This window comes from Talpa europaea (genome assembly GCF_964194135.1).
Source record: "Talpa europaea genome assembly, chromosome: 12".
NCBI lineage: Eukaryota > Metazoa > Chordata > Mammalia > Eulipotyphla > Talpidae > Talpa > Talpa europaea.
Genome location: NC_140079.1, coordinates 55,778,213 through 55,790,985, shown reverse-complemented (window position 1 = coordinate 55,790,985; position 12,773 = coordinate 55,778,213). Strand labels below are relative to the sequence as shown.

General features: G+C 34.8%; 1 protein-coding gene across 1 annotated transcript in view; it reads left to right on the top strand.

Moving 5' to 3' along the window:
* AXDND1 (axonemal dynein light chain domain containing 1) overlaps positions 1–12,773 on the top strand; it is a gene marked incomplete at both ends in the record, with an annotated part of 61,118 nt that overhangs the window by 14,791 nt on the left and 33,554 nt on the right. The window contains 5 exons of the mRNA XM_084250060.1: positions 2,687–2,827; positions 3,507–3,611; positions 8,225–8,345; positions 10,134–10,235; positions 11,031–11,191. Of these exons, the coding sequence (XP_084106186.1) occupies positions 2,687–2,827; positions 3,507–3,611; positions 8,225–8,345; positions 10,134–10,235; positions 11,031–11,191 (630 nt within the window). The remainder of the gene's footprint in view (positions 1–2,686; positions 2,828–3,506; positions 3,612–8,224; positions 8,346–10,133; positions 10,236–11,030; positions 11,192–12,773) is intronic.

Here is a 12,773-nt window from a genome sequence, read left to right as displayed (position 1 = left end):
CCGCACAATTTTACATTCTTCCCAGCAGTTTCTCCACATCCTTATCTAAACTTGTTATTATTTATCTTCTTGATTATTGACATCCTAGTTGATGTGAAATTCACTGTTTTTTTGCTTTGTAATATCTTAATGACTAGCGATATTTTGAGCATCTTTTCATACATTTATTGTTCCATTTGTATTTCTTTGGAGAAATGTCTATTTAAGCTTTTCACTGATTTTCAAATTGGGTTATCTGTCTCTTTAAATTCAGTTTCAAATGTCCTTTATATGCTCTAAATACAAATCCCTTATCAATATGTGATTTGAAAATATTTTCTTCCATTCTCTGTGTTGTCATTTCACTTTCTTAATGGTATTCTTTAATGCACAAAGGTTTTAGATTTTGATGAATCCAATATATATCTTTTTTCTTTTGTTGCTTATGTTACTAGTATCCATCTGAATCCATTGCCTATCCTATTCCTATGATTGTGAGTATACTTACCTGTATTTTCTTCTAAAAGATATATAGTTTTCTCTCTTAATTTGTCTTTGACCACTTTGAGTTAATTTTTTTATTTGTTATGAAGAAAGTGTCCAATATCCTTCTTTTGTATGTTCTAGTTTTCTTACTACAATTAGTTGAAATGATTATTCTTTCCTACAGTGATTTATTGTGTCAGCTTTGTTGGAAGTCAATTGACTAGAAATGCAAGGGTTTATTTTTGGACTCTCAATTCATTTCCATTGATCTGTATGTCTAGCTTTATGCCATACCACACTGTGTTGATCACTATAGCTTTGTAGTAACTTTTGACATCAAGTATGTAAGTATTTGAGCTTTATTTTCAACATTGTTTTAGATCAGGTATCTTGCATTTTGATACATGTTTTAAAATTAGTTTGTTAATTTCTACAAAGAAATCAGTTTTCTGATAGGGATTGTATTAAACAAGATTATGTCATGTGTAAATAGAGATAGTTTTGCTTCATCTTTTAAGTCTGAATGTCTTTTAATCTTATTTTCTTGCCTAGTTGCTCCAACTAGAACCTCTAGCATAATACATTATTGAATAGAAGTATTGAGAGTAGACATTCTTGTTTGTTCCTGATCCTTGCGAGGAAGCATTCAGTCTTTCACCATTAAGTATGATGCTAACTAAGTTAGTTTCTCAGATGCTCTTCATTGGGTTGCGATATTTCCCTTGTTTGTTGAATGTTAATGTCACGAAAGGGTGTTTGATTCAGTCCAATGTCTCTTCTGTGTTTATTGAAATTATTGTGTGGTTTTGTTTTTTTTCTATTATTGTGATGTCTTTTTATATGTTGTTGGATACGGCTTACTAATATTTTGTTTCAGGGAATGATTTGGAATGTATACTGTTTTCTTCAATTTATGTGTAGCCTTGGCATTTCTTCTGTAAATGTTTTATAGGATTCACTAGTAAAGCAAAGTTCAGAGTTTTCTTTGTGGGAAGATTGAAAATTAGATTCACTTTCTTTCATAGATACAGTCTTATTCAGGTTATCAGTTCCTTGTTGAGTGAATTTTGTTAGTTTGCAACTTTTCAGGAATTTGTTCTTTTCATCAAAGTTGTTGAATTTATTGATATAGTTATTTATGATATTCCCTTATTATCTTTTTTTAAAAAGATTTATTTTCTTTATTTATGCATATAAGAACTGGGGTCCTTGCCAGAGCTGCGGGGGTGGGGTGGGTGAGAGGATTCACCAGAGACAGAGTGAGGAGCAGAACAGGCAGATCTACTGAAATACACTGCTGAGGGAAGCAGTAAGCGAGCAGGAGATATCTGCTGTGCCATGTGGTTTGGCTCCCTGGCTGGAGATCAAACTCAGACCACAGTGGCTGGTGATAGCTTGATTGCACTGAGACTTTAACTCTAGCACCACCAGGGAGGCCCCCTCCCTTACTGTCTTTTTAATATCCATGATGTTAACTTTCTCATTCTTGATGTTGGTAATTTGTGGAATTTTTGTTGTTTTGTTTTCCAGCTCAGTATGTTTAGAGTTTATTGCTTTTACTTATCTTGAAAAACTGGTTTTTGGTCCTTCCTTTCTGCATTTTTTCAGTTTTCTAATTTGTTGATTTGTGCTTTGATCATTGCTATTTTCTTTCTTCTACTGACTTTGGTTTTTTAATTTGCTTGTCTAGTTTTTAGTTTTTAAGGTAGAAATAATGGTCATTGATTTGAGTCTTCTTTTCTAATGTAGACAATTAGTACTATAATTTCTCCCTATATACTGCACTAATAGCTTTTAACAATATTACCTTAGATAAGGTCTGGGATGCCAAATGCAGATTAAAAAAAGGAAAACAAGATAATTTTATGGTTTTGTTATATTCAAGGCAGTCTGTTAAATGCTGTAAAGATACAGTATGGAGATATGGTTCTTGTCTTCATAGAGTTTAATACTTAGAATAATAAAAGAAATCCTTACTTTGTTTTTTATCTCAAACATTGTATTTCAAATAATTATGACTCTAGTTAAAATTCCCTACAATTCATTCACTTGTATAAGCATGAGAATAATACACCACTTAGATCTTTTTCTTTTTTTGTCTCATTTTTCTCACATATCTTTTGTGAGTGTCTTTTTTACTATTTCTTTCCCTAATATTAATTTTCCTCTCACATATCTTATTCTTCTGAATGATGTCTTGCTTCCCTTCTTTCTTATGCAGAGAACGGTATGTACAAATGCTTGACCAAATTGCCCGGCAGATGATTGACTTCTACAAAGACTTGGTAACTCAGCGAATGATGGATCAACGCATTTTAGAAGAATTGTACAATTTTAAGACTGTTATTGAGGAACTGACCAGGTAAACCCTGTGATTATCTTAACCACAAAAGTCAAAGTAATGTCTCTAAGAGAGTAAAAAATATTCAGGGAAAGTGGAATGGTTAAAGGAAAGGAATCTCATTTTCTTTTCATATTTAGCAAGAGAAGAGCAAGGACTGGTTATAGATCTGTAGCTATAAATATGTTAACACAAAATTGGGGCTCTGTGTATGTTTGATAGAGAACAGACTCTTGTTCTTTCTTTCAAATTAGAGATGTTTATCTTAATCAGGTTTACAGAGCAGTGCCATGACTATGATTGTTAAGGTTCAAATCCCAAAGAGAATAAGCATTGTATAGTAATTAAGGTTACTGATAATTTAACCTTGTGACAAGAATGAAGAAGATAGGATAGGCATGTCTGAGAATAGGATAGAGCAACCTGGAGGCCTTGCCTGTTGGCATCTGCCTTCACTCCATTCTAGAGGCTGCCTTTCATTTTCTGTCTGCCTTGTCTGGCTAGCTTGATTCCATTGCCCAATCTGGCAAGATTCCATCCATATGTCCACAGGATTTCTTGATTTGTTTTAAAAGTTAGAAAAACTAGGAAGAGTTGTCAACATGATAACTAAGAAATTGCCTGAGTATAACTATTTCCTGGGTGGAAACTTTTTGGAAATCTGCAACTGTAACTATAAAATTTCTTTGTTTTATTTCAGGGAGCTGTATCTAGTTCGGGCACATGATGTAAAATTAACAAAGGATGCAGAGAAGGCCCACAAGGATTTGGCACAAGCCCTTTTAGATGCTGAAAAGAATGCCAAGTGAGTTACCAGATGTTAGCCATCACATCATACTTGCTTCACATCTTATTTCAATACACAAAATTTTATAGAAACATTTAAAGTTTTGTTATTTTTAATAACTCCCTGGAGGAGTTAAAATACATGCTCCAAGCACCATTGTAATACACACCTTGTCTTGTGGGAGAGGTTTCCAGGGTATACACCTAAACGTGGAATTGCTGGGTCATAGGATATGTGCGGTCTGGTCTTGCTAGTTGTTACCAGACGCTCCACAGAGTGGTTGTACTGAATATCCTCTCACCTATGTAGTTGCTGATATCTTTTATCAAACTGATATAAAAGGTATCTGGTTTTTATTTCTATTTTTTTAATTAACAGTATGAGCATAGTTTGTTTTTAGTTTTTTGTGACTCTGAATTCACTAAGTTTTTATACTATTCTACTCTGTTCTAAAGAATTTTTATTCTATTTCAGGGGTGAATCAAACTTGTATTATAAAGAGCCAGAAAGTGAGATAAGGTTTCTGATGCAACAACTCTGTCAATTCTGCCTTTGTAATTCATGCTTTCATAGTACAAAAGCAGCCAAGGATGTTATAGAAAAAGGCTGTGTCCCAATGACACTCTTATTTATTGACACTGAAATTTGAATTTACGATATTTTCATGTGTCACAAAATATTGTTCTATTTTTCAAACACTAAAAATGTTAGAAGTCAAATAAAATATGTAAAAAGTTAAAAATGCAAAATTCTTTGTGTACTATACAGAAAACAAGTGACAGTTCAGATTTGACCCCCAGGCCGTTTGCTGACCTCTGTTTCATTTCATTTTCTGTTAGAGTTCTGATTACCAGAAGTCCTTGGGGATATATCAGAATATATGTATGATTGCATTTAAGTGTTTTATTTATTTTATTAAAAATAATATTATGAAGTTATTGTAGAAGCAGTACAATGTGCCCTTTAAGAAAATTAGGAAATACAAATAAGCAAAATGAAGAAAAATATTATAAACTCATCACTCATAGATTACTACTATAAATATCTTAGTATCTATTCTTTTAAGATGATGTCTATCTTTTCCTACATACATGGGGATACAGACATTTTAAAAAATATTTATTTATTTATTTATTTATTTTATTTATACAAGCATTGGGTACAGTCAGAAGCGCGGGAGGGTGAGAGAATTCACCAGAGCCAGAGTGGGGAGCAGAGCAGGCAGAAGGACCGAAGTACACTGCTGAGGGGAGCAGCGGGTGGCAGGAGAGGTCTGTGTGCCATGTGGGACCCTCCTCCAGTGGCTGGGGAGCAGTCGGGGATCGAACCGGTGCTGCAGAGGCTGCTGGCAGCTTCTCAACCCAGCGCTCAACCGCTGCGCCACCGGGGAGGCCCTGGATACAGAGATTTTTTTTTTTTAATTTTTTTTTTTTTATATAGAGGCATGCTTTATTTATTTATTTGTTTGGTTGGTTGGTTGGTTATACATGCACTGGGTACAGTCAGAAGCGCGGGAGGGTGAGAGAATTCACCAGAGTCAGAGCGGGGAGCAGAGCAGGCAGAAGGACCGAAGTACACTGCTGAGGGGAGCAGCGGGTGGCAGGAGAGGTCTGCGCACCATGTGGGACCCTCCTCTGGTGGCCGGGGAGCTGCCGGGGATCGAACGGGAGATGCAGAGACCGCGGGCAGCTTCGCAACCCAGCGCTCAACCGCTGCGCCACCGGGGAGGCCCCTGGATACAGATATTTTTAATGACAAAATTGTTTTGAATCTGTTAGAGTTTAGACTGAGGGGGTACCTGGGACTCCCAAACCTGCCATCTATCACATAAAGACAAAGCATTCTCTTAAGTGTGAAAGAACTTAATAGAATAGAATTGGTGTCCATAGAGAGAGGAGAAAGGATAATAGCTTCCCAATGATACACTCAAAGTTACACATCCCCTAGTGGGTAATTGTCCAGCCAAACAGGTTCTAAGGCCTGAAAACTTAGCTAAGGCCCCTTCTGGCAGGGATTCTTAGGAAAAGGGTAGAAGTGACCAGGCAAGTCTGCAAGGAAAGATGTACAAATCAAAATAATAGTAGCAATTGTAAGCCTCCTCACAGGTATGTCTCTCAAGTGTCTCCACATGTCTCAGCTCCATGTATCACTTCTAAGACCCCCAAGTCCCTCATGCAAGGTCAAGGTCAAAAGCAAGCATGCTTTCTTTCACAGGTCTACTCCATGTTCCTCCTGTAAGTCTCCTTTCCCAGGAAACCTGGAACCTCCTCCTTTTTTTTTTCTTTTTTCTTTTTTTTTGTGGGACCCTCGCCAGTGGCCAGGGAACAAACCAGTGCTGCAGAGGCTGCGAGCAGCTTCGCCACCCAGCGCTCAACCACTGCACCACCAGAGGAGGCTCCTCCTCCACTTTTTATGGAAATTACAGTGTCACATAAAATACTGTTTTATAGCCTGTAGTTAGCAATCTCTACCTATTTCAGTGAATTTTCACTTCATAAATTATTTAGGTCACATTCACATTTCCCCAATTATTCTCAAAGTATACTTTACAGTGGGTTTTCCAAACCAGTGTCCAATCTAGGAGCACACATTGCATTTTGTTTTATGTACCTTTTTTTTTAAAATTTTATTTATTTATTTATTTATTTTATAGAGACATGTTTTTATTTATTTATTTGTTTGTTTGTTTGTTTTGTTTATACATGCACTGGGTACAATCAGAAGCGCAGGAGGGTGAGAGAATTCACCAGAGCCAGAGCGGGGAGCAGAGCAGGCAGAAGGACCGAAGTACACTGTTGAGGGGAGCAGCGGGCGGCAGGAGAGGTCTGCGCGCCATGTGGGACCCTCCTCTGGTGGCCGGGGAGCAGGCGGGAATCGAACCGGCACCGCAGAGGCTGCGGGCAGCTTCGCAACCCAGAGCTCAACCGCTGCGCCACCGGGGAGGCCCTGTTTTATGTACCTTTTAATTTAGCATAGTTCCTCTGACTTTTTAAAAACTTGTTGAAGGGTGGTTATATTTTTTAAATGTCAAAAAAAAAAAATATATATAGAATCTAAATTCAAAAATGTATTTACTTTTATCCTATTTTATTCCTCACTAGAATAAGAGGAATACCTTAATACTTTTGCTACTATAAACAAAGGTCATTAATTTTTTTAATTGACATCTATCTTTTAAGATAGTAAAGTGCACAGATCTTAAGGATATAACCTTTTGAATTTTTAATATGAATATTTGATAATATTCATGTGTGTGACATCCAGCATGATTAGTTTTTTCTTAGTCACTTTCAACAAGTGGAAACCTCCAAAAAGAAGGAAGCATCAGGAACTGATGCTGGTGGTTCCTGACTTTCATTATAAGAATCCTGTCACTCGTCTCTTCTTAAACTAAGTTAGTAATCCTTATAAAGAAGTATTTCAAAGGATTTGTGAAATGTAACCTGTCACTCTACAACTTGTTTGTTTGTATTCAATCTGAGAAAGGCATTTAAATTCTAAAAGAACCTTCAGAGTAAGTGAAAAAGAAAAGCTATACACTATTGACATTTTTTAAAAAAGTTAAGAGAAAGATATTTTATTATACTTAAGCTTTTGGGTAATTGGTGGAGAATTTTTAAAAATTTTTGTATTATAGATAATTTAGAAATATATTGACTCAATTATTGGATTTTGTGCTTTTGCTGAAGCTTAACAATAAGACTGCTACATTACTGCCACTTGTGTTCTGAAGTTTCATTCAATATAGTGTTGTTATACCATTGAAATACCATGTTGTAAAAATTCTAGTGACTAGATATAGAATATAATGAAAAGTGTTTGGAGCAGGGAATGATTTATTCAATTTTTTTAAATTGAGATAATGTTAGTTTAAAATGTTGTCTAGGTTACAAGATTACTTTTTCCCACCAGTGCACCAAATGTCCATTCAGTATGCACCACCAACCAATCATCTTCTTCTACCCATCCCCTGCCCTTTCTCCCCACTGGTAACTACCATTCTTTTGTCAATCTAAAGGTTTGTTCTTATTTTCTCTATATAACCTGGAGGTTCATTCATGTTCTTGCAAATGGCAAGATTTCATCTTTTTTTTTTTTTAATGACTAACATTCTATTGTGTCTATATACTACATAATCTTTATCCATTCCTCCATCGTAGGGCACTTGGCCTATTTCCATATATTGGTTATTGTGAATAGTGCTGCATATGTCTTTTTCGAGTTAGTGTTTTCGTACCCTTCAGGTAAATACCCAAAAGTGGGATTACTAGATCATATGGTACTTATGTTTTCAATTTTTTTAGGAAGCTCCCTCTGGTTTTTGATGGAGACTGCACAATTGACCTTCCCACCAACGGTGGATGAGGGTTTCTTTTTCTTCACATCTTTACCAACATTGATTATTTCTGACTTTTTGATAACAGCCATTGACTTCTAATTTTAAGACTTTTGTAAAATTTGCAAATGAAATATGAATATTCTTTTTTCTGTTTCAGTGTCTGTTATTACTATACCAGCAGTTATTCCGTAATTACCTTATGATAAATTTCTAAAGAACAAATTGGCATTTTAAACAATTGCAATTTTTTAAAAAAAGTTTCTATATTACTGTTTCTTAATTTTTCTTTTAGAATTGTGGAAGAATACCATGACTTATATACATTGCAAAGAGGAAGAATGGAGAATGATATTAAACAGTTAATGGCAGAAAGAGATATCTGGAGTTCTGCCACATATGAATTAGCCCTAAAGGTAGTTCATCTGAAATCATAAACTTTTTTTTGGTCTAGATAAAGTTCCATATTATAATTTTCCATAATAGGGGCAAAATATTTAAAAATGAATGTGAATATTTAATTGGTGAATAATGTACTCAGTATAGACCTGGAGAAGGGAAAGTTGCCTCCTCTTTTTTTGTTTCTTCTTTACTGGATAGGTGACTATTGCCCAATTCAGGGCTCTTATTTCACCAGCATCTATAAAGTATGAACAAGAATTTTTTTCTGTTGTTTGTGAACTGGTTAAAAAATTCAACTTTAATTTATATTAACATTAAATTGGAAAGGTGGGAATTATTTTTTCACAGAAAGTAAAAGATATTAATATCCAATATGACAAATGAATTGGCAGTCTTTGGACCATTATAGTAATGTTTTGGGAAAACAACAAACTCCCACAATATTTATTGTTTTTCTGAACAATTTGCTTGTTGATTACCTGTTTTCACATCTAGGACTTAATAGTATTTTTTTTAAAGATTTATTTATTTGTTCATACAAGAGCTGGGGTACAGGCCACAGATGCAGTGGGTGAGAGTATTCACCATAGACAGAGTGGGGAACAGAACAGGCAGATTGACTGAACGGTGGATGAGGGTTTCTGTTTCTGAGGGGAGCAGCGGGCGAGACAAGAGAGGTCTGCTGTGCCATGTGGGTTGCTCCCTGACTGGCCGGGTATCAGAATCGTGCTGCAGAGGCTGCAGATCGCTTCATAGTGCAGTGCTTAACCCTTGTGCCCGTAGGGAGGCCCTAGGACTTAATAGTATTAACAGCAAATTGTGACCCTCAATAGATTAAAAATTTTTTCCCATTTTCTTATGGAATGATCAGACTTCATCTAGGACACAATGTTCCATTTTGTTGCAGAATTTCAAAAGGGACATTGACAAGTCCAGAGGAAACAACTGTGACAGTAAACATATAAGAAGCAAATTGGGAGCTAGGTGTTATTAGTAGGAGGAAAAGAAAAGACAAATGAATTTCTTTTCTCTCAAGAAATAAGCCCTGGTAGAGGTTTTGAGTTAGGTTTTCCCTACGTGACTAGGATGTCAACTTCCTGAATATAAGGACTTTCTCTTGTTCAAGTCTACATGTATAGTATCTAGCACAGTCATTCACTGAAAGACTATATAATTGATTCAGTGTATCAGTGGTTCTCAAAGTATTGTTCAAGGACCCTTGAGGGGAGTCACTGGAACCCTTTCATGAAGTTAATACTAGTTTCATTGAAATACAAAGACTTTTTTTGCCTTTTTCACTTTCATTCTCTCATGAGCATACATTGATCTAAGATACTGCAATAGATTGCAGAAGCAGATACCCAGCTTTGTTCTGTTTAAGGCAGACATTAATGACATTAGTGCTCTTTTCACTAATTATTTTTATTTAGGAAAATATGGTAATTTTTTAGAGAAATATTTATGTTAACATATAACAGATTTGTTAATGTTATGTTTAAGTAAATTAACACGTATTCTAAATAATTTCTATTTTAATTTCAATTACATTATATATCAATAGATAAAATTCACATGAACAAAAGCTCTTTGGAGTCCTTAGTAATGATGAGTGTAAAGGTTTGCTTGTTTTGAGATCTATAAACTTGGCTATAAACTCTAGTTCCAGTTCAGTAGTTTTAGAAAACAGAAATTTGAGATTTAAGTTAGCTCATAATTTAAACAGGAAATTGTGATTGACAGCAATACAATGAAAAAATGATATGTGACATTGGTTTGGGCTTAATAAATGTACTTTTTTATAGGTAATTGAAAGAAATAAAGTCATATTAGCTAAAAGACTTTATCTCAATGAAAAAGGCTGGAATAAATACAGCAAGCATCTTATCATACTGCTATCAACCAAGGTAAAGCTCAGTTGACTTAAGTTATTGGAAAAAGAGACTCCAAGTGTTGAGGGTTGAGATTGTAAGAGGGCTTTGCTAAGTTTATAGTTTTTTTTTTAAATATACTTTTATAATATTTATGCTTTATTGTGGATGGGATGAGAAGTCTAAGAAAAAGGTGAATAAAAGCATGTCTTTATATTTATCATCTATCCTAGTTAAATTAATTTACCTAAGTAACATTACAAATTTTTTATAAAGTTAGTCTATTAGTGCTTAAAATAAAAAAAAGTATAAGTAGCTATTTTCCTTGAAATAATTGCCATATTGCTACACTGATTTTGATGCATTTTATGGGAAAATTCAGTGAGTACATTAGTCAGAAAAGGAGATAAGTTACATTTACCATGTTTCTACTGAGTCAAGTCTTTATTTTATAGATAAGAAAAACTTATCTCAAAGTAAATAATATCTCCCACAGTTACATAGCCAGCAAATGAGTAGGATTCACATTTGATTCTATTTGGCTTTGAAATTCCTATGTTTTCCAATGTACTGCACTGTCTCACATGAAATTCCTATGGGAAAATTGGGCTCATCTTGTCCCTAATACTTTATGTACGACAGAAAATCACAGTTAAATGGATTTTGTAGCAATGTCACTGATGACATTTTGAAAAATGGATGTCTTTTCAATTTTTGATCCATTTTCTATGCTTGTCTCTAGTATTGCAATATAAATTATGACTTGGTGTATGTTAATAAATGTTTGTTACATGAATGAATATAATTTTTGACTCTATGCTTTTTATCTAGGACACTACAGACCTTTCAATGTTGCAGAAGTTGACGCAGAAATGGAAAATCTTGATGAATAAATTAAAAGAGGAAGTAGACCAAACTGAAGCATCTGTAAAGCAGACATTGCAAGTTGTTAGGGAGAACTTAATCAAATGGCAGCAGTTCTTTGGAAATAGGTGGGTCTCTAAGAATCTAATTTTTCTCATTATGCAGTATTATGTTTGATAACTCAGTCTGATTTCCACACCCCACCCCAGTTCCCTTTTTCTTACTCTAAGCTTATAATTACTTTAACATTGATTTGGGAGAGGTAACCAGCAACTCTTCCAAAGATTCAGTCTACTAGAACCTTGAACAATATTGGGTTTTTAGAGCTAAATATCTCTGTAGTCTATTCTGAATCCTTTACCCAACTGTTGCTGTTTCCGTTTAAATCCAACTCTTTCTTTTCTGTAATCTCTTTTTAAAATCAAGTCAATCTATGTCTTTATGTGGATTCATATGCAAATTTTATATTGTGCATATGTAGAGAGATGTAATCAGGGGGTGGAACTTATAAGGAGATTGACTTTGATTGGATATCATATTTTGTAATTAGAGAAATGTGACAATGGAAGCGGCTGCCTATAAAGGAGTTAAATGTCGGATGGATGATAAACCACAGTCAACGTTAATGGGAATCTGTACTTTGGATGCAGGCTGAACTCAGTGATTTCTAATGTTGGTTTTTTTTTTTTTGTAAAATTTATTTATTTATTTTTTAAAAGTCTTCCAAATTATTTTTTTTATTTTTTTTAAATAATAAATTTTATTTTTATATTCCCCATATAATTGCAGCCCCCCCATTCTGACCCCAATCCCTCCCCTCCCGACCCTCACCCCCCAAAAAGTGTCTCTGGTTCATAGTTTTTTGTTGATTTTGATTTTCACTTTCTTATAGTTATTCATTCTCCTGGTCCCTTATTTAAGTTTTCTAGATTCCTGCTATGAGTGAGACCATCCGGTATTTTTCTTTTTCTTTTTGGCTTATTTCGCTGAGCATGATCCCTTCCAGCGCCATCCATGTTGCTGCAAATTGCATGTGTTTATCTTTTTTGAATGCTGAGTAATATTCCATGGTATATATGTACCACATCTTCTTGATCCAGTCATCTATTTTTGGGCATTTGGGCTGTTTCCAAAGCTTAGCTATTGTAAATAGGGCTGCTATAAAGTTGTTTTTTTAAGTCTTATGATTTTTTTTTTTTCTGTTGAGGAAACACATTTAGGTAACATTTCTATTTCTAATTGAGTTGAATGATTTGAGTTTTTCATACCCTCAAAGAGGTTTCCCAGTCAGTAGATTTGGAAGATCTGGAAGCGGAAGCTGGTACATATGCAAGCTGGTTGCTGCTATCATGTGTTTATACTGTTTGTTGACATTAGCTGGGAGAGGAGCAGTGGCAGTGGTTATCTTCAGAAATTTCTTTATCAAAAGCTTTCTCCTTGTGAGACTTTAGAGAAATTAAAGTTGCCAGAAGTTGGGGCTACTGACCTGAATATTTGAGTCTAAATTATTCCTTAGGCTTCCTTACTACTTATATTGTTTTGACAATTGTACTCAACAGGACTTATTCTTACGATGGTTTAGTTCTGAATGCCTATGACCCTTTTAATACTATCTGGCTCATGGCCCAAAAATTTGCTTACTCAAGTTTGATTACCATACAGATTTGTACTTGTAAATTCAAAGATGAATGAGTATGAGAAGAAGGTATG